Source organism: Loxodonta africana, chromosome 2, assembly GCF_030014295.1.
Source record: "Loxodonta africana isolate mLoxAfr1 chromosome 2, mLoxAfr1.hap2, whole genome shotgun sequence".
NCBI lineage: Eukaryota > Metazoa > Chordata > Mammalia > Proboscidea > Elephantidae > Loxodonta > Loxodonta africana.
In genome coordinates this window covers 153,124,670-153,151,096 of record NC_087343.1, presented here as the reverse complement: position 1 = coordinate 153,151,096, position 26,427 = coordinate 153,124,670, and the positions used below count along the sequence as shown (strand labels likewise).

The 26,427-nt window shown below is 38.7% G+C and overlaps 1 protein-coding gene across 3 annotated transcripts in view; it reads left to right on the top strand.

The window, feature by feature from the left end:
* Positions 1–14,736: 14,736 nt before the first annotated feature.
* The window catches only part of PFDN1 (prefoldin subunit 1), a 65,412-nt gene continuing 53,721 nt past the window's right edge, over positions 14,737–26,427 (top strand). For 2 of the 3 annotated variants that reach the window (XM_064277029.1, XM_003404799.4), the window contains exons 1-2: positions 14,737–14,868; positions 18,027–18,193. In XM_064277029.1, the coding sequence (XP_064133099.1) occupies positions 14,836–14,868; positions 18,027–18,193 (200 nt within the window). In that variant the 5' untranslated portion in view covers positions 14,737–14,835. The remainder of the gene's footprint in view (positions 14,869–18,026; positions 18,194–26,427) is intronic. The other variant, XM_064277019.1, reaches the window with a different exon arrangement.

Sequence of the window (26,427 nt, the reverse complement as noted above, 5' to 3'; positions counted from 1 at the left end):
TTTGAGAAAGAATAACAAGGGGAACTATTCTAAATTGGGAAATCAGTTAAAGGTCTCTTTATGAAAAGACCACTGGAGCTGAAACTGTAGGTTTAGATGTAGGTGGCCAGGCAGAGTGCAGGGAAGAGTGTTCTAGAAGAGGAATTGGCATGCACGAAGCCTGGAGGTAGGAAATGGCTTGATGTGTTCCAGGAAGGAAAACCAGTGTGACGGAGCCACTATAATAAAGGAAAAGATAGCCCCACTTCTCAGTCAGTCAGTGAAATGATGAATCCACACCTACACCAGACTGTAAGGATGGTGAGGACAAGGACAGTATCTATTTTGTTCACTGGTGGAGCAGTGGTTAAGAGCTTGGCTGTTAACCAAAAGGTTGGCAGTTCGAATCCACCAGCTGCTCCTTGGAAACCCTCTGGGGCAGTTCTGCTCTGTCCTATATGGTCGCTATCTGTCGGAATCAACTGGATGGCAACGGTTTTTTTTTTTTTTAGAGCAATACCTAGAATACTGTTGGCACTTGAATATGTGTTGCATGCAAAAATAAACAAATTCTATGTGTGAGTAGTTTTTTTGTTCAGAAAGTATAAAAATTTCAAGAAGTGGTAGATTTTTACTAATGCTCTACTCCTCTGAGGAGTGAGAATTCACAGAATCTGGTGGTTACCGAAGGGCAGAGCCAGGGAAGCATAGTATCGGGCAAGCAAGTGATTGAAAGAGCTGATTTGCCCAGGTGTAAGCTATGGTCACAATGCACTATAATAGGATCACGAGGTTCTTCTGGATTTCTCTTTCTGTTTTCTCTACAGCTTCTTGGGTTTCAGCTTCCTTTTCTTTCCAGGAATTCTATTTTCCCCATAAACACCTGAAGTGTTTACATCAGAATGGCTTAAAAGTGCCATATTCTGAGTTAATTTTTCCTTCTCCCTTCCAGGAAAGTATTTCCACTAATATTTTCTTCTACAGCTGTGGCTTCCAAACCTGGCGAGCTTCTAAAAAACCTAGATTCTCTGGGTCCCACTTAAGACCCAAAGAATCCAATTCTCCAGGAAGAGGGGCCTAGGCATCAGTGTTTTGAAGTTCCTTTGGTAGTTCTGAGGGCAAGCCACATTAGGGAACACCATTTTAGAATGGTGGTTCTTAACCTTTAGACATGTTGGGCCCCTTTGAGATGCTGAGGGGATTATGCTCATCCTACTCAAAAACAAACAAACAAAAAAACACAAGTAACAGGCACAACATTTTCTTCCCGAGGAGTCTCTGGAGAGACGATTCTAACCTTCAACCTTTTGGTTAGTAGCTGTGTGCTTAACCACTTGTACCAGCCAGGGATTCCTGTAGTCAAGGTAAGTGGCTACAAAAAGGAGTCCCATATTCCCCAGACAAATGGAGCCTTCTGACTCCAAATTCCTCTCCTGTTTGAGGCTCAGGAGTCTTGCCCAAATTCACTCAAGATATGCCACAGGGTATGATGGAAGGAACTCTGGATGGGAATCCAAGATTCTCGGGTTCTAATCTTAGCTTGGACACCAGTTTGCTATGAGTTTGGGCAAATTACTTCTCCTTTATGAGCCTTGTCTCCTCAACTACAAAGTGAAGGGGTAGGCTAGAAGAGCTCAAAGATCTATTCTAGCTCTTTGTGTCTAGGATTCTTTTCTGGACATTTTACACAAGACTCTATATGGCAGAGCACAATAGAGATATGTGGGAAATAGGTGGGCTAATAGAGTCTCTTGAAGAATTTGCCCCTGATTCCACATGGCCTTCTGCCCTCAGATTCTTATTCTCTTCCAGGATAAGTGAAATGTATTCCCACTAGTGACCTCTTATGTACTCTAGTAATCACTGTGGTTAGAAAGACAGAGAACTATGAGGTCATGGGAGCTTCTCACCCACAGTCTGCTGAGTGTTGCCATCTCCCCAAACCCCGGGTTGAGGCATTTGACCTTAGCTGAGGGGCAGAAGGAAGTAGTAACTTCCACGTCCCTTCAACTGTGGTTGCTGTAATTCTTCTTTTGTGAAACAGAAAGGCAGTACTTAAGTGTCCCTGAGCTAGAAAATCCAAATAACTTTTAAGTCTTGGGTTCAGTCCCCTTGACTGGACCCTCCATGCCCAATGATACAAAGGGTCCATTGGAAAGCAAGATTTTTCCTTGAGGTCTCTGACTACCACTATCTGGAGGAGAATAGGGGTTTACCGTCATGAAGTTCATGCACCCACTGAAATAGAATCGACCTGTTCATTAGGAGAGGAGATTCACAAAGTTGGAATTTGGGAAGCTAAGGTGTAGCAGACATCTATTTTTTTCCCTTTTCAACATCCACTACTTCCTCCTTTGGTAATTATCCCCTATACTTTCGGAAAGATGGCATCTTTTCCTCACCCTCAATCCATGTGGTTTGAGTGGGACCGCTATCCCTACTCTTCCAGGAATGGCTATGTAGTCTGCACCTGGTCAATCAGAGCACTGCATGCCCCTGACCGTTGTGATTGTTTCAGGCTGCGTACTTGACTCAAGTTAGGCCAGTGATATCCAATCCTTGGACTATCAAGGAAAGAGGTGCTCTAGAGTTGCTTATGGCTCACGCATGTGTGTGAGTAACAAGGTGCATGATCTGGGGCTTCCTATTTTAGCTAAGTTTCTTGCTTATTAGGTGCTACACTCATCCATGTTCTTCTAATTTATAAAAGGAATAATATTAAATTGTTTTAGCTTTTCACCATTTTAATAACCTTTATTTAAAAACTTCGGATCTGCCAAATGTGGGTGCCCTGGGGAAAAGCCTTAGTCACCTTGTCCTAGTATGGTTTGAGGGTAGAAAAACCTTCTTCTGTGCTGGTACTTTTGGGTTCCTATTTATAAATCACACGTAAAGTTTTGTCCAGAATTCAGCCCAACCCCAGTGCATTCCTCTTCCTCCGCTAAGGGACCAAGAATTTTCTCTACTTGAGGTGAGTTGGGGTAATAGGGGTATGAATTCTATGCTAGGCTTTTGGTTTCCCTAGCTTGGTTCCTTTCCTATTCTAGGGCAGAATCTCCTGCTCTTGGCTCTCACTTCTGGCAGGCCCCACACCTCACTTTCTCTGGTGAGCAATGGAATAAATAACCCAGGCTCTGTTGTGCTATGTTACACAGCTCCATCTGTTATGCAGGTTGAAATCACCAGGACTGATTGAAAATATTCATTTTCTTTGGATTTTTTCATAAACCCAGATTGAATCAGATGTGGTGAGGTGCCTGGGAAAAGCCACCATCAGTTCCTGCTAGTGACAACTCACTTCCTCTCCCTGCAGAGTTTCCTATGACTGTTTCATTCAGTGGCACAGCTAAGCCCCCTTTCTCTCCTTGGAAGGTCCTAGCCCCAAACCCTACTTTGTCAGCTGGAAGGGCTACCTCATGGTTTATTGGCAAGTGTGTCACTTGGGAAGGATCCCTTCCAGTCCTGGTCCCTGAGAGCCCTCTTAGAGCTGCCAGAAGCCTTACAAATGCCCCACCCAATCCCATCCTACTCCCAGGCAGACCATTGTGCAGAATTTATTTTCAAAGGAAACAAGTGCAGCCTGTCTCCTTCTTGGGGATATCAGGAGGTGGGCTACTTCAGAGAGAGTCTTAAAACCCTTTAATTCTGTTTAATTCAGTTCAATACTCTCAGAGGTTTTCCACAGGCCAGAGAGTATCCAGTGACACACAACCACGTATTCTCACCACCCTTGGGTGGGGTGACTGTGACCTTAAGTGAAGGGTCTGGAGACATCCAAGACAGGATGACACAAGTAAAATAAACCAGAATGTGTTACAATTTAAAAATATTAACAGCAAATGCAATGTTCCAACCATTATTCTAAATACTCAGCATATATTAATTCATTCAATTCTCACAATGACCCTGTAAGGTAGATACCCCGCTGTATCATCCCAATTTTTCATGTGGGAAAACTGAGGCAGGCAACCACTGATGTTTCTGTCACTACAAATTTGTTTGCATTTTCCAGAATTTTATATAAGTGGAATTATACAGTATGCATTCTTTGGCTTATTTCAGTCAGCATATTTTAAAAAAAATGAATAGACTTTATTTTTGGAGCAGCTTTAGGCTTATACAAAAATTATACAGAAAGTACAGGTTTCTCATATACCCTCTTGCATACTGTTTCTCCTATTATCAACATTTTGCATTCATGTGGCTTCCAGACACCTTTTTTTAATTATTATTATTGTACTTTAGATGAAGGTTTACAGAACTAGCTTCTCATTTAACAGTTAGACCACATATTGTTTTATGACATTGGTTAACAACTCCACGATATGTCAACACTCTCCCTTCTTGACCTTGGGTTCTCTATTACCTGCTTTCCTATCCTCTCCTGTCTTCTAGTCCTTGCCCCTGAGCTAGTGTGCCCCTTCAGTCTCATTTTGTTCTATGCACCTGGCTAATCTTTTGCTAAAGGGTGAACCTTAGGAGTGACTCCATTACTGAGCTAAAAGGGTGTCCGGGGGCTACACTCTCAGGGTTTCTCCAGTCTCTGTCCTCCTACTCTATTCTTCTTCAGTAGTGCTTTACTTATGTGGGGCCTCTTCCCTTTCCATATAAAGTTAATGACTAGTTTTTCCATCTCTTTAAAGAAGGTTGTTGGTATTTGGATCGAGATTGCACTGTATTTGTAAATCTCTTTGGGTAGAACTGTCATTTTCACAATGTTGACTCTACCTATCCATGAGCGTGGTATGCTTTTCCATTTATGTGGACCTCTTCTGGTTTCTCGCAGTACTGTTTTGTAGTTTTCTTTGTATAGGTCTTTTACATTCCTGGTTAGATTTATTCCTAAGTATTTTATTTTTTTTAGGGGCTATTATAAATGGTATTGTTTTCCTGATTTCCTTTTCATTGTTCTCTTTATTGGTGTACAGGAATCCAAATGATTTTTGAATGTTTATCTTATATCCTGCTACTCTGCTGAATCTTTCTATTTGTTCCAGTAGTTTTCTTGTGGAGTCTTTTGAGTTTTCTACACATAGTATATGATCTGCAAGTAGGTTTAACTTCTTCATTACCAGTTTGGATGCCCTTTCTTTTTCTTGCCTTATTGCTCTAGCTAGGACTTCTAGCACAATGTTAAATAGGAGTGATGATAAAAGGCTTCCTTGTCTTAGGGGAATGTTTTCGGCCTCTCTCCATTAAGAATGATGTTGGCTGTTGGTTTTGTATAGATGCCCCTTATTATGCTGAGTATTTCCCTTCTAAAAAAAAAAAAATTTTTTTTTTTATACCAATTTTTTGAGAGTTTTTGTCAGGAATGGGTGTTGGACTTCATCGAATGCATTTTCTGCATCGATTGAGATGATCACGTGATTCTTTCCTTTTATTTATGTGATGGATTATGCTGATTGATTTTCTAATGTTGAACCATCCTTGCATACTTCGTATGAATCCTACTTGGTCATGGTGTATTATTATTATTATTTTGATATGATGCTGAATCCTATTGGCTAGAGTTTTGTTGAGAATTTTTGCATCTTTACTTATGAGAGACATTAGCCTGTAATTTTCTTCTTTGTTGTGTCTTTACTTAGCTTTGGTATCAGGGTTATGCTGGCCTCGTGGAATGAATTTGGATGTATTCCTTCCTTTTCTATGTTCTGAAACAGTTTGAGTAGGATTGCTGTAAGCTCTTCTCTGAATGTTTGGTAGAATTCTCCCATGAAGGCATCTGGGCCAGAGCTTTTTTTGTTCAGAGTTTTGTTTATTACCTTTTCAATCTCTTCTCTTGTTATGTGTCTGTTCAGATTTCCAACATCATTTTGTGTTAGTTTGGATAAGTGGTGTGTTTCTAGAAATTTGTCAATTTCCTCTAGGTTTTCGAATTTGTTGGAGTATAGTTTTTCATAATATTCTGTTATGATCCTTTTTATTTCAGTTGGGTCTGTTGTAATGTCCCCCATTTCATTTCTTATTTGGGTTATTGGCTTGCTTTCCTGTTTATCAGTTTGGCTGGTGGATTGTTGATTTTGTTGATCCTTTCAAAGAACCAACTTTTGGTTTTGTTGATTCTATCATTTTTCTATTCTCTGTTTCATTTATTTCTGCTCTGGTCTTTATTATTTCCATTCCTCTGGTGGCTGTGGGCCTCTTTTGGTGTTCTCTTTCTTTTTGCTCAAGTTGTGTAGCTAACGTTTTGATTTTGTCCCTTTTTTCTTTTTTGATGTATGCATCTATTGCTATAAATTGACCTCTGAGGACTGCTTTTGCTGTGTCCCAAAGGTTTTGGTATGATGTGTTTTCATTCTCATTTGATTCTACGAATTTTTTTTATTCCATCTTTGATTTCTTCTATTACTCTGGTTTTTAAGCAGGGTGCTATTCAGTTTCTATGTAACTGATTTTTTTCCCTTGCTCTTCCTCTTGTCAATGTCTACTTCGATTGTGTTGTGATCAGGGAAGATACTTCGTATTATCTCAGTGTTTGGATTTTGTGGAGGGTTGCTTTATGGCCTAAGATGTGGTCTATTCTGGAGAATGTTCCATGTGTGCTGGAAAAGAATGTGCACTTTGCAGCTGTTGGGTGGAGTGTTCTATACATGTCTATGAGGTCAAGTTGGCTGATTGTGGCCAACTTTAGATCTTCTGTATGGTTGTTGAGTTTCTTTCTAGATATTCTGTCCTTTACCAAGAGTGGTGTATTGAAGTCTCCTACTATTATTGTGGAACTGTTAATTTGTCTTTTCAGGACTGTTAGAGTTGTTTTATGTATTTTGGAGGCCTGTAATTGGGTACGTAGATATTTATTATGGTTATGTCATCTTGATGGATCATCCCTTATAATCATTATATAATGGCCTTCTTTGTCTTTTATGGTGGGTTTTGTTTTTAAAATCTATTTTATCTGAGTTTAGTATTGCCACTCCTGCTCTTTTTTGGTAGCTGTTTGCTTGATATATTTTTTCCATCCTTTGATTTTTAATACGTTTACATTTTTGTTTCTAAGGTGTGTCTCTTGTAGACAGCATGTTGATGGATCCCTTTTTTCTTTTTGTCCATTCTGTCACTGTCCGTCTCCTTATGGGTACACTTAGGCCATTTACGTTCAAAGTAATTATTGACAGGTATGAGTTTATTGCTGTCACTTTGTAGTTTTTTTTTTTTTTTTTTTGCATGGTGCTGACATTTTCTTTGTTCCTCTTACTCTCCTGTGCTGAATTTTTGTTTGTGGATTTTTTTCATTTGTTTTGTTTTTACTGAGACTTTGCTTTTCTTCTTTATTTTGATGAGAAGGTTTGTTAACTTTCTTTGTGGTTACCTTGATATTTACCCTTATCTTCCTAGGTTTGAACCAGTCTTTTATTACTTGGTATTGCCTTGCCTTCTTCTCCATTAGAAAGTTCTATACCTACACTGTTTATTTCCTCTTTTATTGTTCTGACTTTGTTTTGATTTACAGATTAACCTCTCTGGTTACCTGTTGTAAATCCTTTAGTTTTGAATAGTCCTTGAGAGTTCATTTCCTAAGTTGGTATCTGGCTGGTGGGATCTTGTGTCCTAGATTCAGGCTGTCATCTGATGTTTTTATTCTCAAACAAAAGGACCCCCTTTAATAATTCTTGTAAGTTTGGTTTGTTTTTTGCATATTCCCTAATTTCTGTTTATCTGGAAATGTCCTAGTTTCACCATCATATTTGAACAAGAGTTTTGCAGGATATATTCTTCTTGTTTGGCAATTTTTTTTCTTTCGAGGTTTTATATATGTCATCACATTGCCTTCTTGCCTGCATGGTTTCTGTCTTGTAATCAGAGCTTAGTCTTATTGTTTCCCCTCTGTATGTGATTTTTCATTTTTCTCGAGCTGCTTTCAGGATTCTTTCTTTGTCTTTGGTTATAGCAAGTGTGATTATGATACGCCTCGGTGATTTTCCTTTGGCATCTATCCTATATCAGGTTCGTTGAGCTTCTTGGATGGTCAGCTTTTCATCTTCCGTGATATTAGGGAAGTTTTCTGACAGCAATTCTTCAATGATCCTCTCTGTGTTTTCCATTTTCTTCTTCTGTTCTGGTACTCCAATCACTTGCAAGTTTTCACTTTTGATTGTATCTCACATCATTCTCAGGGTTTCTTCATTTTTCTTTGTTCTTTCTTCCTGATTTTTCCTCAAAGTGGTATCCAAGTATTTGTCTTCAATTTTGCTAACCTGCCTTCCATTGTTTCAACTCTGCTCCTCAGATCTTCTATGACACTGTCCATTTCTGAAATCTTCTTTATCTCTTGGATTTCTAATTCTTATTTTTGTATGATTTCTAGTTGTGAATTTATTTTGACATTTTGTTCTTGTATTATTTTCCTGAATTCTTCCTTTCTTGTCTGTATTTTCCATGGTTTTGTCTGCATTTTCCATGAATTTGTCTATTTTTTCCTCATTTTTGTCTGTTTTTTGCTTCAACTCTTGGACAGCTCTGAATGTTAGAGATTTGAATTCCCTATCAGGTAGTTCCAGTGCCTTTTATTCTACTGGAAGGTTATCTGGTGTTTTATTTTAAACTCATACTGGAACCATCCTGTACCGTGTATTATATGTTTTGATGTTATCTGCTGTCTTCAGGACATTCAGTACTTATTTTCTTCATTTGTTGATTGTAGATTTGTTTGTTCCTTCCTACTTTTTTGTTTTACTTGGTTATGTGTGAGCAGGCGGGCTGTGTGCTCTTTGATGTCTGCTTGTCTGTTGGCATGATACTTTTCACCTTCTTGTCCAATGGGCAGGACCAGTCACTCAGCTATGGTGCAGCAGGGCAGGTTTGGCTGAAGGGGAGAGGCTGGGATGGGCTATTTGTGGTATGTAATGGGGCCGACAGGGTGGGCAAGGGATTGGTGCAGGGAGGTTTAAGTAGGCCGTGCCTGTGCTCTTCAGTGGTGCAATGTTCAACGCACAGCGCAGATAGGCAGGAGGGTGGTTGGATGTCGTGATATGTGGAGCTAAGTTGGGTATGGGAAAGAAGAGAGAAAGGAGAAACAGGAGCTGGAGAAAAAAAGTGCTGAGGGAGGCTGTCATTGGAGTGGAGAGATGACAAACAGAAATGAAGAGAAGAAAAAAGGAAAAGAGGGAAAATACATCAATGTATATCACCTACTGCCAACTTGATGATGGGGCAAGTTTCAGGTTTCCCCAAGTTTGCTTCACTCATGTGGTGTCAACAATTAACACAAAAACTCGTCTGGAATCATGACTATCACACGGCTTTGGCAGAAGTGAAACCACACTCAGGGATGTTTCTGCAGCCCAGGGGATGCTAGACATTAAAAAAATTTCATTGTTTAAAAAAAAAAAAACCACTTATAAGCTATATGAGGAAATGAACTGTCACAAGAGAGACCCAGCAAATGCCACCAGTGGAAAAATTCACATCCCAAAACTTCAGCTGGTAAGACAATCTTAAAGAAATTTTTAAACAGTTATGTTCACTGTGTTCTAATTGTGTTCACTCTTAGACAAGAATACGTTATTATGTAAAACAAAAGAGCAGATGGATTTGAAAAAGGACCAAATAGAATTTTAAGAATTAAGAATATTGTCATTAGTATTATTAAAAAAAAGAACATAGTTATTGAAATAACTCATCGTTACTTTAAACAGTAAACTAGAATAGCTGAAAAGAGAATTAACAAATTGGAGGAGAGAGTTGAAGAATCACACAGGATTGAGAGAGACAGAGAGCGAGACAGAGCGTGAAATAGAGGTTGAGAGACATGGCTGCTTCAACATATTTCGAATGGGAGTTCTAGAAGGAAATGAGAAACAATGGTGAAAGCCAACATTCCATGAGATACATCTGAATATTTTCCAGAATTGACATGAATCCTTAAAGAAACACATCAAATCCCACACAGGAAAACATAAAGGAAATCCACACATGTAAACATCAGAATGAAGGGCAAAAACCAAAGACAAAATGAATGTCTCTAAAGACACCAGAGTAAAGAGATTTTTAACAAAGTCATGAAAAGCAGCCCAACAGTATATAAAAGCCCAAAGACTATGGAAAAATGTCTTCAATAATAATAGTCATCCTACAGTTCTCTACAACTAATGTGTTATTCAAAATTAAGGGCAGAGTTAAGACATTTTAGATATACAAAAATTAAGAGAGTTTACTCCTTGTACTAAGTTTTGGTTTACAGTGATGGAAAAATTACACTGATTAGGGGTAGGGCTGCACAGCTCATTAATGTAATAAGCTGTACACCTGTAAAAAGTTGAACTGGCGAAAGTTGTGTGATAAATATATTTACAACAATGACAAAAACAAAACAAAACAAAAGAGTACTTGCTGAGGCTGCTTATGTACAACCAAACACCTCATCAGATTTGGTTTCCTTAGCTTGAAGGTTTAGGGTGATGGTTTCATTAGACCAAAAAAAAAAACAAAAAACACCAAACCCATTGGTGTCGAGCCGATTCCAACTCATAGCAACCCTATAGGGCTCATAGGGTTTCCAAGGAGCGCCTGGTGGATTTCAACTGTCGACCTTTTTGGTTAGCATCCGTAGGTCTTAACCACTACACCACTACGGTTTCTTTTCATGAGACATCCCAGTTAATCACCCTAATATGTTTAGTGCTTCTATTCTACCTTCTAGTTCATTGTGTAGTTGGTGCCTGAGGTTTTAAAAGCTTACAAGCAGCCATCCGAGATACAACAATTGGTCTCTATTTGCCTGGAGCAACAGAGGAAGAAGGAGAGTCAGTAATAGAAGGAAGGAATGGAATGTGAGGCTGATTGCCTCCATGAACAACTGCCTCCTTTGCCATGAGACGAGAAGAAGTGGATGGTGCCTCGCTACCATTACTAAACATTTTGATCAAAGATTCCATAGAAGATTCTGATCAAAAGGGGGGAAAAGCAGAATGAAATTTCAAATTCTCATAGAATCCATATTTTCTGGAGTCATAAAGGCTGGATGAACCCCTGAAATGATTGCCCTGAGGTAATCCTAAACCTTAAACCAAAAGTATTCCCTGAAGTCTTCTTAAAACCAAATGATAGTTTTGCTTAACTAGTAAAGAATGACTTGAGCATTGTGCTCTTTTATGATCTATCTATATGGTATGAAACTCACAGCAGCAACTTGAAAGATTACAAAGGAAACTTAGACAGCAGTGAATTTATATTAATGGGGAGGAATAACTCAGAAAAAGAGGGTGAGAATGGTTGCACAACTCGAAGAATGTTATCAATGTCACTGAGTTGTATATGTAGAAACTGTTGAATTAGTGTATGTTCTGGTATGTATATGCTCAGCAACAACAAAAATAAAATAAATCATATATTAATGTAAAAAAAGAAAGTTTATTCCTCAAAGACTTAATAAGAGAACCTACTGAAGGATTTATTTCATCAAGAAGGAAGTTAAACCAAGGAGGAAGGAGTGGGATGCAAAAAGAAACAATGAACAAAAGATTGAGAGAAGACTCTTGCCTAAGGGCACATTGATCTTTTTTTTTTTTTTAAATTGTAGTTTAGACGAATGTTCACAGAACAAACCAGCATCTTATTAAATAGTATACATAGTGTTTTATGACACTGGTTAACAACCCCACGACATGTCAACACTCTCCCCTCTGGACCTTGAGTTCCCTGTTATCAGCTTTGCTATACTCTCTAGCCCTCCAGTCCCTGCCTCTGGGCTGGTGTTCCCCTTTAGCCATGTTTTGTTTTATGGGCCTGTCCAGTCTTTGGGGGCACATTGATATTAAGGAGTCAGTACTTGAACCTAAACTGTCTGACCTTAGCCCGTACTTTCATGTTACATACTTTTTTTTTTTCCATGAGGAGCGTTTCAAAATCACATGATGAAATGCACAGCAAAGTATCCGAAACCTTCAAATTTCAATATTGTCACTATTATTGATCATCTATAATTTTTATAATGAAGTTCTAAGAAGGCAGTAGAGGATCCAAAATTATGAATTAGGCCTGTTTTTCTGTAAAGTTAGAGAGTGATGACAGTTTTCTTCTTCTGAAGAGTTCATTTATATCCAAGATTTCTTACGTATTTCTTTCCTGTGAGGCACTATGATAGGTGTTCTGGGGTAAGGGGTGTAAGAACAAATAAAAAAAGTTTCAAAAAATAAGGTAGAAACTGTTACACGCCTGTATGAATTACGTGTCTGTCTATCTGCCTTACACATACAGACGGTCTGTGCCTCAAACTTTCAGGCAGCCACAGACTGCTAGGAATGAGGCATGTACACCCACTGACATCACCAATTCTATGGGTGTTACATTCATCTGTTTCGAGCTGGACATATGAGGCACTTATACAATGTTGGGAAAGTGAAAGCCATTATTATTTATAGAAAGCAAACAGTAAATAGTAACAACGGATTCACCAAAGGAGAATCGCTTACCCTTCCCCAAATTATCCATGTCCATCTTATGTTGCAGGGCAGGACTGCCATAGTTCAGGTCAGATGTCAGATGCTGTTTTCATGTCACTGCTGCCTCTGGCTACCACCATGATGCTTGTGGGGTCCTGTATGGCTCCTGAGGCCTCTGCTGCCACTGGACCTTGCTGGCCTTTACTGCTGGCTCCTGCCACACTACCCAGGCTTGCAGGGCTCTCTTGCCTCCACATTACCTGGGCCCCTGCTGCCCAGGGAGGGAGGTGTGCAACCACTGCAGAGGCACACTCAGGCCTCTCTTCCCTGCAGGAGCAAGCGTTACCAGCTCTTTTAGCTCTGCTGGAATCGACTCGATGGTACTGGGTTTTGTGGCAAGCCTCCTGGCCAAAGGCTCCCGGCTTCGCCCTGCAGTAGGAATATTGCACAGGGTCATCCAAGGCAACCCCTGCATGGGACACACTCAGACATCCGCCCTGCACAGGCAAGTGTTACAGCTCTTTTAGCTCTGCCTGTAAGTCTTCTGCTCGAAGGTGCTCAGCTCTCACTCTGTGGGCCTGCAACCCCACCACAGCCACCTTGCTCAGTGGGCTGACATGCTCACAGCCACTGTCTCTTGCCATCTCATGCTGTCTTCAGTGTTTGCTTTCTTTTTGGTTGAGGAGGTTCTCATGGAAGGGACCCAAAGGTCCTTGGTCCAAAGGACGTGCTCTGCTCAAGACTCTTCTTCCTGATCGTAGTGAGGTCCCCTGAACCTCTATGTGATTGGCCCTTATGTAAGGAAACCCCTTGTCAATTTCCAGTCATGGCCCTCCCACCAGGACCACAAACTGACCAATCCCCTTGGTAGACCATAGTCACTCCATTTGCATAGTTCCAGCCAATCATTTTGTGGGAGTACAAGACCATGGCTAGAAGAGCCATGTGAAAGTGATTCATTGCACCACAGTGCCCTGAGAGAGAAACAGATATAGTCTTGAGGGAATTTAGAGGAGGGATTATCTTTGGTGTGTGTGATAGGTTATGTAAGGATCAAAAAAGACATAACGGAAGAGGTGGCATGTTTGCTGGACCTTGAAGGGCAAACAGGATAATATTAACTACAGCAACTATCTATTATCTACTGTGTGCACGGTGCTGTCCTTGGAACTTTCATCCTGATCCCATTTTCTGCACAATAACCCTGTTAGATCGATATTGTTATTCCTAAGTGAAATATGAGGAGATTGAAGCTCATCAAGGATAAATGAATTGCTGAGACACACAGTTAGTAAATGGAACCAAATAGACCTAAGCTCAATGTAGACCAAGCCCTGAATCCAGATCCAGAATTTTGCTCGTTCCAAATTCCCTGATCTTCCCTCTCCCTCAGTTTTTAGGGTAGATAAAACATCTATTTTCTCCATTTCAAAAAGTCCAAATACTATTCATTCCTCTAGTTCAAATGTCAGGTCCTTTTAGAGCAGAAATTCTCAAAATGTGGCCCACTAATGCCTTGCATTAGGTCATCAGAGAGTTTGCAAAATGCTTATTTTCAGGCCCCACTGTCAAAGATTTTAAGTACGTTTGGGATGCCACCACCAGACTGCCATTTTGTAGTTCTGTGGTGGTTCACATGTTGCTATGATGCTGGAAATTATGCCACTAGTATTTCAAGTACCAGCAGGGTCACTCATAGTGGACAGGTCTAAGTGGAGCTTCTAGACTAAGACAGATGAAGAAGAGAAGCCTGGAAATTTACTTCCGAAAATTAGCCAATGAAAACCTTAGGGATCACAACAGAATATTGTCCGATATAGTGGAAAATAAGCCCCCTAGGTGAAATGGCACTACACAATGGCTGCAACAACGGACTCAAACATACCGACGATCATAAATATGGCATAGCACAGGACCAGGCAACCCTTCCTTCTGTTACGCATAATGTCGCCATGAGTCAAAGCAGACTCCATGGCAACTAACAAGTTCCGGATGAGGCCCAGGAAACATGTATTTTTTCAACAAACTTACTGGATTTCTCTCGAGAACCACTTTGTCTAGGTCTTCAGAGAGCACTCAGCAGCATGAAAGTAGCATGCCTGAGGCGAGGGACCCATTCTTACTCATCCCTGTCAGCACAGGGACCTGCTGGAGGACTGAAAAACTGAAGGTTTAGTCTGATATACATACATCTCAATTTAGCAGTACAAACTAAGCTATTTGTCAATTTTTTTAAGCCCATACACGTAGTCTGTGCGTTGGGCCGTGTCTGAAGGATGGAGAAGAGCAACTCAAGCCTGATAGGCCATGTGGGGAAGACAGACTCTGAGGCCAGACCAACCGCTCAGAGACCGCCTCACTCACGCGCAGGCGTAGAAGGAAGGCGAACAGGCAGTTTCTTCAGGGCGCGCCCTTCCCCCGTCTCCTTTCCGGCCTTCTCCCAATACGCAGGCGCACAAAGTCAGCCAAGATGGCGGCCCCCGTGGATCTGGAGTTGAAGAAGGTAAAAGAGGGTTTTGAGCGGGTAGAGGTTTCTCTTTCGAAACTGAGGGGCCTGTAGACAAGAGTATCGACTGAGGCCCGAGTTCCACAGAAAAAAAAAAGAGGCTCCAGGGGACTGGGAAGTGGTTTCCCAGAATCCTAAGGCGGGACCGGGTCTCCTTAGGCTTGGGTACGGGGGGGGAGGGGGCGAGTGGCTCTTGCTGGATAGGAGCCGGTTGGGTGGGTCTCTTTAAGTCTGCGGACCGATCGCTGTCTTGTCCCTCGTTCTGAGCTCCAGAGCCGTTTTGTGGCGCTAGGAACCTTCAGGGACTCAGTTCTATAGTAAAACTCGAAGAGAGCATTTCAGATTGGAGCTCCTTCGGGCGGCTTGCTTGAACTGCAATTCTGCCGCCTCATTTGCTTAGAAAAACTACAGTCCAACTTGTCTTTTTAGGCCATTTATTCGATTCCATGGAGCCCTGCGGTGTAGTGGTTAAGAGCTGAGCTACTAACCAAAAGGTCATCAGTTCGAATCCACCAGCCGCTCCTTGGAAACCATATTGGGGCAGCTCTACTGTCCTGTAGGGTCGCTATGAGTCTGTCTCGACTCGACGGCGACAGTTTTTTAATTTTTTTATTTGATTCCGTACCTCGAAAGGTTGCAGTCTCTGCAGCTCAGAAAGTCAGGTATTTTCATAGGAATGTTCATATCAGGACTTTGATCCCCTTTTCTTTTTCGGAAAAACCAAAAAAACTTGTTGCTGTTAAGTCAGTTTCGACTCATAGCGACCTTATAGGACAGAGTAGGACTGACCTGTAGGGCTTCCAAGGAGCAGCGGGTGAATTCGAACTGCAGACCTTTTGGTTAGCAGCTGAGCTCATAACCACTGAGTTACCAGGGCTCCTTTTTGGGAAAGATTTGACAAAAAAAGGAATTAAGTCCAGTAAAGTTTTACCAATGAAAGAGATATCAGAAGGAATTGGGTTTCTTTGTTAAAATAATTGCTTAAAAATGTGTTACTCAGATTTTGTTATCTAAGAGTTGCCAGGTTTCTAACACCGCTAAACACATTGGTGCCTAGTCGAGTCTGACTCAGTGACTCTATAGGACAGAGTAGAACTGCCCCATAGGGTTTCCAAGGCCGTAATCTTTACAGGAGCAGGTCACCACATCTTTCTTCCACGTAAGAGCCAGTGGGTTGGAACCAGCAACCTTGCAGTTAGGAGCCGAGCCTTAACCATGCCACTGGGGCTCCTAACCCTAACCATCCAAAACCATACCATTTTTTCGGAGGGAGGTTGGAAAGGACCTTGGAAATCATCTAGCTTAAATGTATACTTCTCTAGAAAAGGAAACTGAGTTCCAGAAAAGTTATAGTCAAAGATTGGCACTAGAATCCGGTATTCTTTATCTTACCCCACACTTTTTTGACCATTAATTTAGGTTCTTGAGAAGTCCATCATATTACTTCTTGAGACTGCCTTCTGGTCAGCCTTTGCATAAGAAATCAAACCCCAGAACCAAACCCGTTGCTGTTGAGTTGATTCCAACTCATAGCAACCATATAGGACAGAGTGGAACTGCTCAATAGGGTTTCCAAGGAGCAGCTAGTGGATTTGAACTGCCAGCCTTTTTGTTGACAGCCCAGCTCTTAACCACTGTGCTACCAGGGCTTGTGCATAAGAAATAGGACAGCTGAAATAGCTGTTGCTCCTAATAAATGAAGCTGTTTGTTATTTCTGTGAGGATTTTGTGTGTTTGTGTCTTTTTTTTGCCATTTTTTGTCTTAAAACCTGTAAATTTAGCCCTTATGTAGTGTTCTCTAATGCTGTAATAGCTTTAACAATATACGAGCTTCCTTAACAAACTGTGTTGAGAACAATCAGGTAATACCTGGAATTTTACATTTCAGAACACTATCAGACTGCATTCCAAAATTATACCTTTTTTTTCTGTTAAAAGTTCAAATTTAGTAGTTTACTGAAAGATCTAACAAGGGAGTTTAAGTGTGAATGGACTTTACAGTATTATTTGAATTTACTACAAAAAAAACTAAATGGACTTACCCTGTAATATTAATTTGTTGCTAAGAAACATGTAGACAAAGATGTAAATGAGAATGATACTTAAATTGGATAGTTCTGACAACCAATTAAAGAAAAAAAAACCCGGCAAACTTGTTCAAAGGTTTCATCTTCTAATGTTTTTTCAAGATCTTTTTTTGGATGGAGACTAATGGGAAATTTTAGGTGCCTTCCCTCCCCCCAAACAAATCTTTTGATACCTTACTAGTAGATGAGAACAAAGTCAGAATAAAAGTTAAGTAGTAGTCTTTGCCATGTACTGTAGTCACAAATGTTATTAGTAAGGCTTAAGTTTGACAGCATGTGGAAGTCATTCCAGGCACTTCAATAAGAGTATCCAAGACCTGTGTTTATCTTCAAGTTAAGTAAGCATACACAGGGTAGAGTTTGGCTTGGCATGTGTGTATGAAGAGCATGACACAATTCTTCTACCAGTGCTTTGCATTTTCTATCTTTTTTGGTGTTTCTCTTAAAAAATATCCATATTCTGAATAATACTGAAGACAGTAAAATGGAAGATGCCTGAAATAGGGGTCAAAAGAAATGGATTTAAGTACCTGCCTTTCACCTAATAGTTGTGCAACCCTGTGCACAAATCTCCTAATGATTTTAGTCACTTTGTAAATTGTGGAAGTTGAGACTGCTGTTCTTAATTCATAGGGTTATTGAGAGGAGTGAGATATTTAATAGATATTCTCATATTAATATTCAAATTAATGTGGGAGAATGCTTTGAAACTTAGAAGTATGATACAAATGTAGTGAGTTGTTACATTTCTTGTTGTTTTTAATCTTTGGGTTTTCTCTTCTAACTTGCATTTATTACTCTGGGTGCTTGCGACTTGTTACAGTTACTGTTTAATGTGCATTTCTTCTGCTTGTTTCAATACATTGGATCTTCAGAGGGCAGTGTAAATTCAGTGTTTAGCATAGTGCCTTGATCGTTTACAGTTACATTGATTTTTATTGATGTTTGCATTGGTAAATTTCACAGCTTTGTCTGGGTTTTGCGTGTTTTATTTTATTTTATTTGAATTTGACTTAAATGTTTCCTGTAAAATATTTTACTTACTAAATCAGGACTTGTTTTTATTAGGCCTTTTCAGAGCTTCAAGCCAAAGTTATTGACACTCAACAGAAGGTGAAGCTTGCAGACATACAGATTGAACAGCTAAGCAGAACGAAAAAGCATGCGCATCTTACAGATACAGAGATTATGACTTTGGTAGATGAGACTAACATGTATGAAGGTGTAGGAAGAATGTAAGTAAAGTACGTCCTTACAAGGTTATCTTGGTTGTCTGAGTTAAATCATAGAAACTGTTCATTTTTAAACTTGGGTTAAGGTAACTTAGAAATAGCTTTAAAAATCATCTAGTCAAATACTTGTTTTTTTTACAAACAAGAAACTGAGCCCCAGCTAGATGTAAGTGTTTAATTTTAGACTTTGAAGTACATTTCTTAAATGCTTCCCTGTTCTCTCTACGGTGGATACGTATGTATGCAATATCAGTGATAAAAATAAGATTCGTCATGGGAGGATGTTTATGGTACTTTTGTGTCTGAAGATTTATTTAAGTTGTAGTTTTAACCTCCCCTACTCAATTTATTAAGAGTCATACAAATCATAAATCTTTCAGATGTCTGACCAGTATTGTAAAATAAAAATCAAGATTAAATTGTCCTTTAAATACATCTTTCTTAGTGTTATGCGTGTTCTAAAGGAGGACAACTTATACATGAGAAATCTAGTAAACCAGTTTATCTTTTGTTTGTTCTGATTGTTATTATTTGATCAACTACCTGCATTTCACTTTTTTCTTTTTTTTAAAAATTATTACCCTACGAGAGGAAATAGGTCTGCTTCATATTCTCTAAGCAATAAATAAGGAATGGAAAAGCCCTTAAGTACAGGTCACATTCCATTACAATGAGCTCAAAGGAGAAGACTGACTTTTTTTAAGTGGGGGAGGTATGGGAGGAGGGTGATTCTGGAATTTGGTCTTTGAGTATTACTTGGTAAGTGGACCATTACTTCGAGTTTGGAGCTCTTTTCCTTAGAATGGAATTTGACCTCAATCTGAGGATGACTAGTTTTGTGACTGCTTTGAAGGAAGCATAATGTGTAAAATGTAGTAATGGCTTTGGAATGGCATCGTGAGAAGTGGACCCTGTAGAACTAGAGTAGTTCATCCATATCTTTCTGGGAAAGAGATAGATTATGATAAACTGTTCATCTAATTTGCTTTCTCAGAGTAAACAATACCAGAAATAAATTTTATCTCTGGAGTTCAAATTTTTCCTTTTAGCTTGTTTTAAGAGGAAGAGAATCCTAAGTTGAGAGTTTGTTACTGGGACACAAAAGAATTGGGATGAGAACAAAATAGAACCCTAGAATGTGTGTCCACGTAGTATGAAGTGCATTGTTGGCATTCACTACAGGATAATTTTATCCTTAATGAGAATATCCTTAGGTCCTAAAACAGAAATGCCAGCTTTTCTAGCATGCCTATTAACATATTGCTTTTGGATTTCACATCACTGTACTAACCTTTGTTTGCAGCAGCTAGAGTCCCTTTTTCCAAAATAGAAAAATTCTTTCACTATCTTTGGCCTTTTGAGCTAAAAAATTTAATTAGAATAGTTTAATTTACTAAACAGTTCTGCAGAAGTGATAGGAAAGTTGCTTTTCTTACATACTCCCCAAAGTGCTACAGATAGGTTGTGTGTCACCCAAAGAATTTAGAGCTAAAAGTCTGGGATATGAATTAGTGGTAGGACAACATTATTTTCAGAAGATTTATTTCACATAAATGTTTCTTAAAAGAAATGTGTAGTTTTAAATGTTTGGGTGAAGTGGGATTCCTACGTGCTTTCAAATTTTGTTTTTAAATTTTATGTTTGTGTTTTCTGCATCTCACTGGGAGTGTGAGTTTGACCCTGCATTGTAGGGCCATGTAAGGTGAGTGGCATTTGTTGTTTGGCTAGAGTATTAGTGCCCCGGGAGGAAGAAAAGACTTGCTGAGTATTAGTCTGGTCATGAGGACGTTCTCTTTCTTGATGCTAAACCTGAAATATCTATTTCTGAATTTATAGTCTTGAGTAATCTTGGGTATCATTGTGATTCACTTCTTTAATTCCAGTCTATAATTTGTCTTTTGTTTTCCTTTTTGAGTGTTATAATCTGGGAGTTTTTCTCCAACTTTTGTTTTAAAACCACTGATTATAAAAATATCAAGTTCTCCATTTGTGTTTTAGAACCTGCAGTAGATTTTTGCCATTACCCTAGTTCATACCTCATAGTATCTTGCCTAGACTATTGCCGTAGTATCTTGACTGGTTTTTCTGCCTTCTTTCTCTTTGCCCAAATCCATTCTTCACACATCTACCAGAATTAATAACATCAATATTCTTTATAAAATCCTTTGTTGGTCCTGTGCTGCCTACTGGATAAAATCTAAACTTCGCCTAGCATTCATGGCCATTCATAATCTGTCCTTAACTTACTGTTTTGGCCCCAAGTCCCACCCCTTTCTGTTCCCAGACTCAGGATGGCACTTAAGTTTCATCTCCTGGACCAGCCTTCTTCTGTTGTTTTTGGACTGTCTTTTGAGAAGGATTCTGAGGTCTCATGTTGGCTTTAAGCTTGCTTTAATTGATTAGCTATGTCTGTTACATGAGATGGTAGAAGAGTAGTAGCATGTGAATAAGAAATTATCATGCCTACCCTTGCCACATGGCATATACTTAGGCATACCCTTGCCACATGGTATATACTTTGGCCTAGGTATACCACATGGGACACCCTTCTCTGTACATGCCATGTTTTATGCTTTCTTGCTTTTGCTCCTTCTGTGCTTTTTGGCCTGGAATATATCTCTCTTTTGCTTGTGAGATGCTTGCCTTTCAAGCGTTTTAAATCTCACTTCTCTGAAGATTTTTCCGGCATCGGAGCAGACTTATTTACTTTCTTCATTGTGCTACCAGGGGTTTTGTTACTATAGTTAGTAGAAGAACATTGAATCTGTGTGTGTCTGTTTTAATGGGTCAGTTTACCCAACTAGATGGTCAGCTCTGTGAGACCAAATACATATTTATCTTTGTTTCCTCAGTTCCCAGCATAGTATCTGGCACAAAATAGGTGCTAAATAAATGTGTGTTGATTTGAATTGTATCTGATTCTCCTGCCTAAAATAACTGCGTTTTCTTTTTGGTTTCTTAGTATGTTTAGAAAGTATCAGAGACTTAAGAATAAGAGTTTATTCTATTTTAATATACAATTCGATCAAAATGAAATCATAAAAGTTACATATGTTTTGGTAAGAAGCTAATGTCAGAGGAATTGTTTCTGGCCAAAAATGTGCCCTTTGGTCTAATAGGATTAATTCTTTGTTAAAAATAGTTAATAATTTATATTTGAAGATTGGTCTGTAATTTGACCAATTCCAAATGCCAGTCAATTGGAGAGATAATCAGAACTGGCAACATAGAAAAACCCATGCCTTTAGAATTGTACTGAGGGTAGTATAATCCAGGACTTCCAACTGGTTCAACCCCCTGCTGAGAATTTGCATTTCTAACAAGTTCCCAGGCAATGCTAATGCTGCTGGTTAGGGACCAATTCTGAGAACCGCCCCCCCCAACTAGTGGTTCTCAAAATTAATCATACATGAGCATCACCTGGGGATCTTGTTAAATGTGGATTCTGATTCAGTATATCTGGGGGTGGAAATGCAAATTCTTAGCGGGGGTTGAAACCAGAATGAACTTGTTTGAAACCTTGGTATAATCCTTGGAGAATAAAGGCTATATTATGCTAAATAACACCAATATAATTACCTGTTTTCTTCATTTTCACATAGAGTGAAAGTCATACTTTTCCTTTTAGGGTATGTATATAGTTTATCAAAAATCGTTGCTAGCTCAGATGCCTTCCAGCTGGTAGGTATGGGGAAATTTGGTAGTGTTAAATATCTCTTAAAAATGGCTGTTTTGGTTTAAAAAAGGAAAGTCAAGTTGCAGGATAAGAGATGATGACTGCTGTGTAGTGTGAGCTCTGTGTATTTGTTGCTCAAAGTTATAGTCCATCTAGCCTTTTGGCATATTGCCAGCACATTTTAGTTCTCTTACTTCATATTCTTTGGAGAGGCTGTTATGTAGCCTGATACTACTACCACCAATTCCTAGTTTTGCTACTTAAGCTGTTTGTGAACTGACCTCACCATACTGCTTTGAGAACTATGATGAAAGTTACAACTGTGGAATGATCTGTCTGAATATTTGGAAGTGTTTGTCTTTGCATCTTTCTAGCATGCAAGGAAGGAGTAGACACAGATCTCAAATAATTTGTTAAGTGAGTGTTTCTTGTACCTTTTTTGTTTTTTTACATGAATAAGCACCAGTTTATAATGGTTTGTGGGGTTTTTCTGCTGTTTACTTTGCACAGTAGAGGATAAGAGTATATTTCTAAGTGTTATATTTGAAAGTGCACATAATTGACATTTAACAATGCTAGCGTTCGAAAGGACCATCGTTAGAATAAATGTCAAACTTATTTTTATGAACAATAGATATGATCCTGACCCTGATTTGATGCTGGGTCTATTATTCTATTATTCTAATGTTTGAACATTACATAAATAATATTTCTTCTTTCCAAAAGAGAAAAATTAGCTTTTCATTATTTTTAATATGGGAGGAACTTGAGTAGATTAGCCTTTAAGAAGAATGATTAGTGCCTTTTTAAAACTTGAACCTAACTAAAAATTACTTCATACTATATTTAAACTAATTTAGAGGTATGCCACCATTCTGTGAGTATTTTTTACATTTAAGGAACTAAGAATGAACAATGGTATAAATCTACCAACTAGATAAGTGTCTAGCAATGCAGAAATTGCTGTTTGGGAGCGGTGTTGCTATTTCTACTTGTTGAAGTAATTTGATGGTTGATCTCTAATGGTTGAAAGATCCAGAAGTATAAAACTTAAGATAAATGTGGTACAGGTAGAAAGTGAAACAGTGGATGTATTTCTGTTATGTAACAAATTAAGTGAAAAAAGAAAAGAAAATCTAAATAGTTAAGCAATTTTTGTAACTAATTAGGATGTAGAAATCTGAACTCTTTATGGTAGCTTGGGTAAACTGTTCTAGAATGTTTGCTTTGTTGTAGTCTTGTTATTTTGGATGTTGACCTATAATTTGAGTCAAGACATTTAGTAGTAAAGCCAGGATGAAATCTTTGCAGTTTCCCTAAGTTATTTAAAATATTAATAGAAAGGAATACAGTCATTCTGCCTCAAGTTTTGCAATCATTTTACAATTTCATGTAGCTGTAGAGTTGGTCTTCCAGTCAATTTCAGGTAATTTTGAAGCTGAGGAAATTGTTGTACTATAGTTTATTCCTAAGACTTTAGGAAATAAAAATGAAAATTCTTAGTGTAGTAAATATTGTTGGTAAATATTATTGATATTGTAGTAAAAATAGTTAACATTGTTGCTGTCAGCTGAATTGAGTTTGGATATTTTATTTAATGCTTTTTACAGGAGAAAAAAAATGTGTAGATAACTTTTCGTGTGACAGCCACAATGCAAATTTATAAGCTTTTTTCATACTCCTTTTAAAGGTGTTAATCTGTATTTTAGAGAAGTGAAGCAAAGATAGGCTAAATAACTTTCGAAGGTAAGAAGAAATTTTAAGTGTTTTTTCCTTTTGAAATTTTAGATTTTATTTTAAAGGAAGAGGAGTCCTTAATCTTGAGCTGCCTTTAGCAATAGACTGTGACCCACCTTTCTTGTGTTTTTATACAGAGCCGTTTAACTTATGGCTTTCATTGCTCAGAGTTGTAAGGGAAAAAAAGAAAACTTTTCCTGTTGTGCGGAGGAAAATGACTTAAGTTTTGTTGACCTCGAGTATGTATATAACCCCAGATGGGCACACTTTCCGCTCCTACAGATGTGGTGGTACTTTTGGGGAGAGGAGGCTTTTGAGTAATAGTTTTAATTTCCTTAAGTCGTCAGTGATTTAAAGACTTGGTGTTGATTATAACTCTGCCCTACTGCTGTCTAGGGTGACATCACTGTTTTTATGCTGGGGAAGTCAACAAGCATTTACGTAGGAATTACATAGTCATGTTTCTTCTGCAAAAGAGTGCTTTTTAATCATCCTTTCCTTCTTCCCCTCCCATGCCCCCCAGAAGCCAAACATTCGCACTGAAACACAGGAAATTAATTTTGAAAATGTTGTGCTAATTAGAAGTCTGCTGTAAAAAAGGAAATAGAAGTCTGTTATTTTTGAGTATAAATATGCAAAAATAAAATTTTTGTTTAATGTGTCCTTGTTGGGATTATTTTAGGCTCAAACTTGTTTAAAAACGTAAACGTAATTTATTCACTTAGTTACTTGGAGGACTTTGCTTCTGCATTTCCTGACATCAAAAGACCTGACTTTTTTTTTTAAACTGACAAAGGATTAAACAAAATCTGCCTTTGTTGCATGAAAGTTGCAATTATTTCAGTGACACAACAGGATACTACAGTGTATCTCAATAGATGATGAGCAAGGATCCTTTAGTTAACTAGGGGAAGAGTGACAAGTACCATTTCCTTGCTGTTCCTGTGTAAATAGAAATAAAGGTAGCAGCAGTCTTGAACTTTTTTTTAAATGTGTCATTGGAGCCTTATGTGGTGTAAGTTATTTAACTCTAGCTGAAGTTCTCTGAAAAAAAGTCAGTTTTAAGCTGTACCAAGAATTTTCTGATTTTAGCTGCCACCTATAGTGGCAAATTTAGGAACAACTTGCTTGCTACCTAATCTGAGATGAGAGGACTGAAATGTTTATGTCAGTGAATATAATCTGCTTAATGAAACTCCCAAAAAGGAGCTCAGAAAAATGTTGACCTAGTCAGTCCATATGTATGAACACATACTTTGTAAAGACTTACCTCGTGTGCTTTTCTTTCTTGGCATGGAAGGAATTGATGTGAACTGCAAATATCCTTTACCCTGATGGAATAATTAGGATTGCAGTGTGTCTCATGCACTGTTAGTGCCTGTGCTTTTGTGAAGAATGTATGTTGTTTTATTTTTAGATTTTATGTTCGAATGGATATGTATATGGGGGAATGTTTCTCGTTATCCTGGCCAGGAACCTTCGTTACCAACTTTTGCTCTGAGGAGGATCAATTACCTTGAAATGAACCAGCATACTTGGAAGATACCCTTCCTTTGGCTTTGAATAGGATTTGAAATGTTCTCATATCAAAACCTGCACAGCAGCAGGAACCCAGTATTAAAAATGTATCTTTAAATAGATAAAGAGCATGACTGATCTAAGCCTACGGTTTTACGTTGTTTGGCTCAGAGTAAAAAGATTTGGACCACAATATGCATCCTGTATGTGTGTGTCTGACTGAGACTTTTGCATTTGTGCCAATGGGTATTTATATTTCTCTACAACTTTTCTGCTTTTGTACCAGGAGCTTTCTGCTCTCTATGTGTCCTTCAGTGCTCATTGAATAGTAATTTGTTACTATCCAATGGTTATGTTTTAAGCTACTGGTGAAATAAAGATCACATCTTGGAAAATGTTGTAAAATAGATCAATGATTATATGTGGACATGTTAGGGTTTAATGAGGTCAGAGTAAAAGTGGTAAACATCAGAGATGATTATTGACCAAAATACTTAGAATACCAAATAGTGACCCAAAATAAGCATCGTCTTCTACTCAGGTTAAAATAGATGAGCACACTACTGCTTCCATTTCAGAAGTAATAGTTTTGATTTAAAAATAGACAATGGTTTTTAATTAGGACAAATTGAACCTAACTGTGAGTTATTCATCTAGAGCGAGGACCGTTTACATGGGGCTGCGTTCCTGAAAGGACCATGATTCTCTGATAATTCCAGCTAATTCTCAGTCCTCATCTTATTTGCCCTGTCAGTAGCATTTAGTCCAGTTGGTTTTTCTTTCCTCTGGGAAGTGTTTTCTTCCCTTGGCTTCTAGGATACCAGCTCTTGGTTTTTCTTCTACTTCACTGACATTCCTTCTCAGTCTCCTTTACTGTTTCTTTTTCTTTCCTGTTTTAAAATACTGGATTGACCTTGGGCTCAGCCTTGGTTTTTTTTTTTTTTTTTTCCTCTTTTATCTTCACTCAGTCACTTGTGATGTCACCCAGGCTTATCCCTTTAAATACCATTTTATATGCTAACAACTCCCAGATTTTCGCCTTTAGCTTAGACCTCTTCCCTGAATTCTAAACTTATATATCCAACTGCCTACTACTTTATGCCTCCATTTAATGGTCTCATAGGCATTTCAAAATTGAGTTGGCCAGAATAAAATTCTCACTGTTTACAAGTAAAGCCAGTGCCTCGCTCAGTCTTTCTGTGTCAGTAAAATGGCTTTTCCATCCTTCCAGTTCTTCTAAATCGTGGCGTTGTCATTGATGCCTCTCTTTCAGTCCTACATTTAGTCCATTAGCAAATGCTATTGA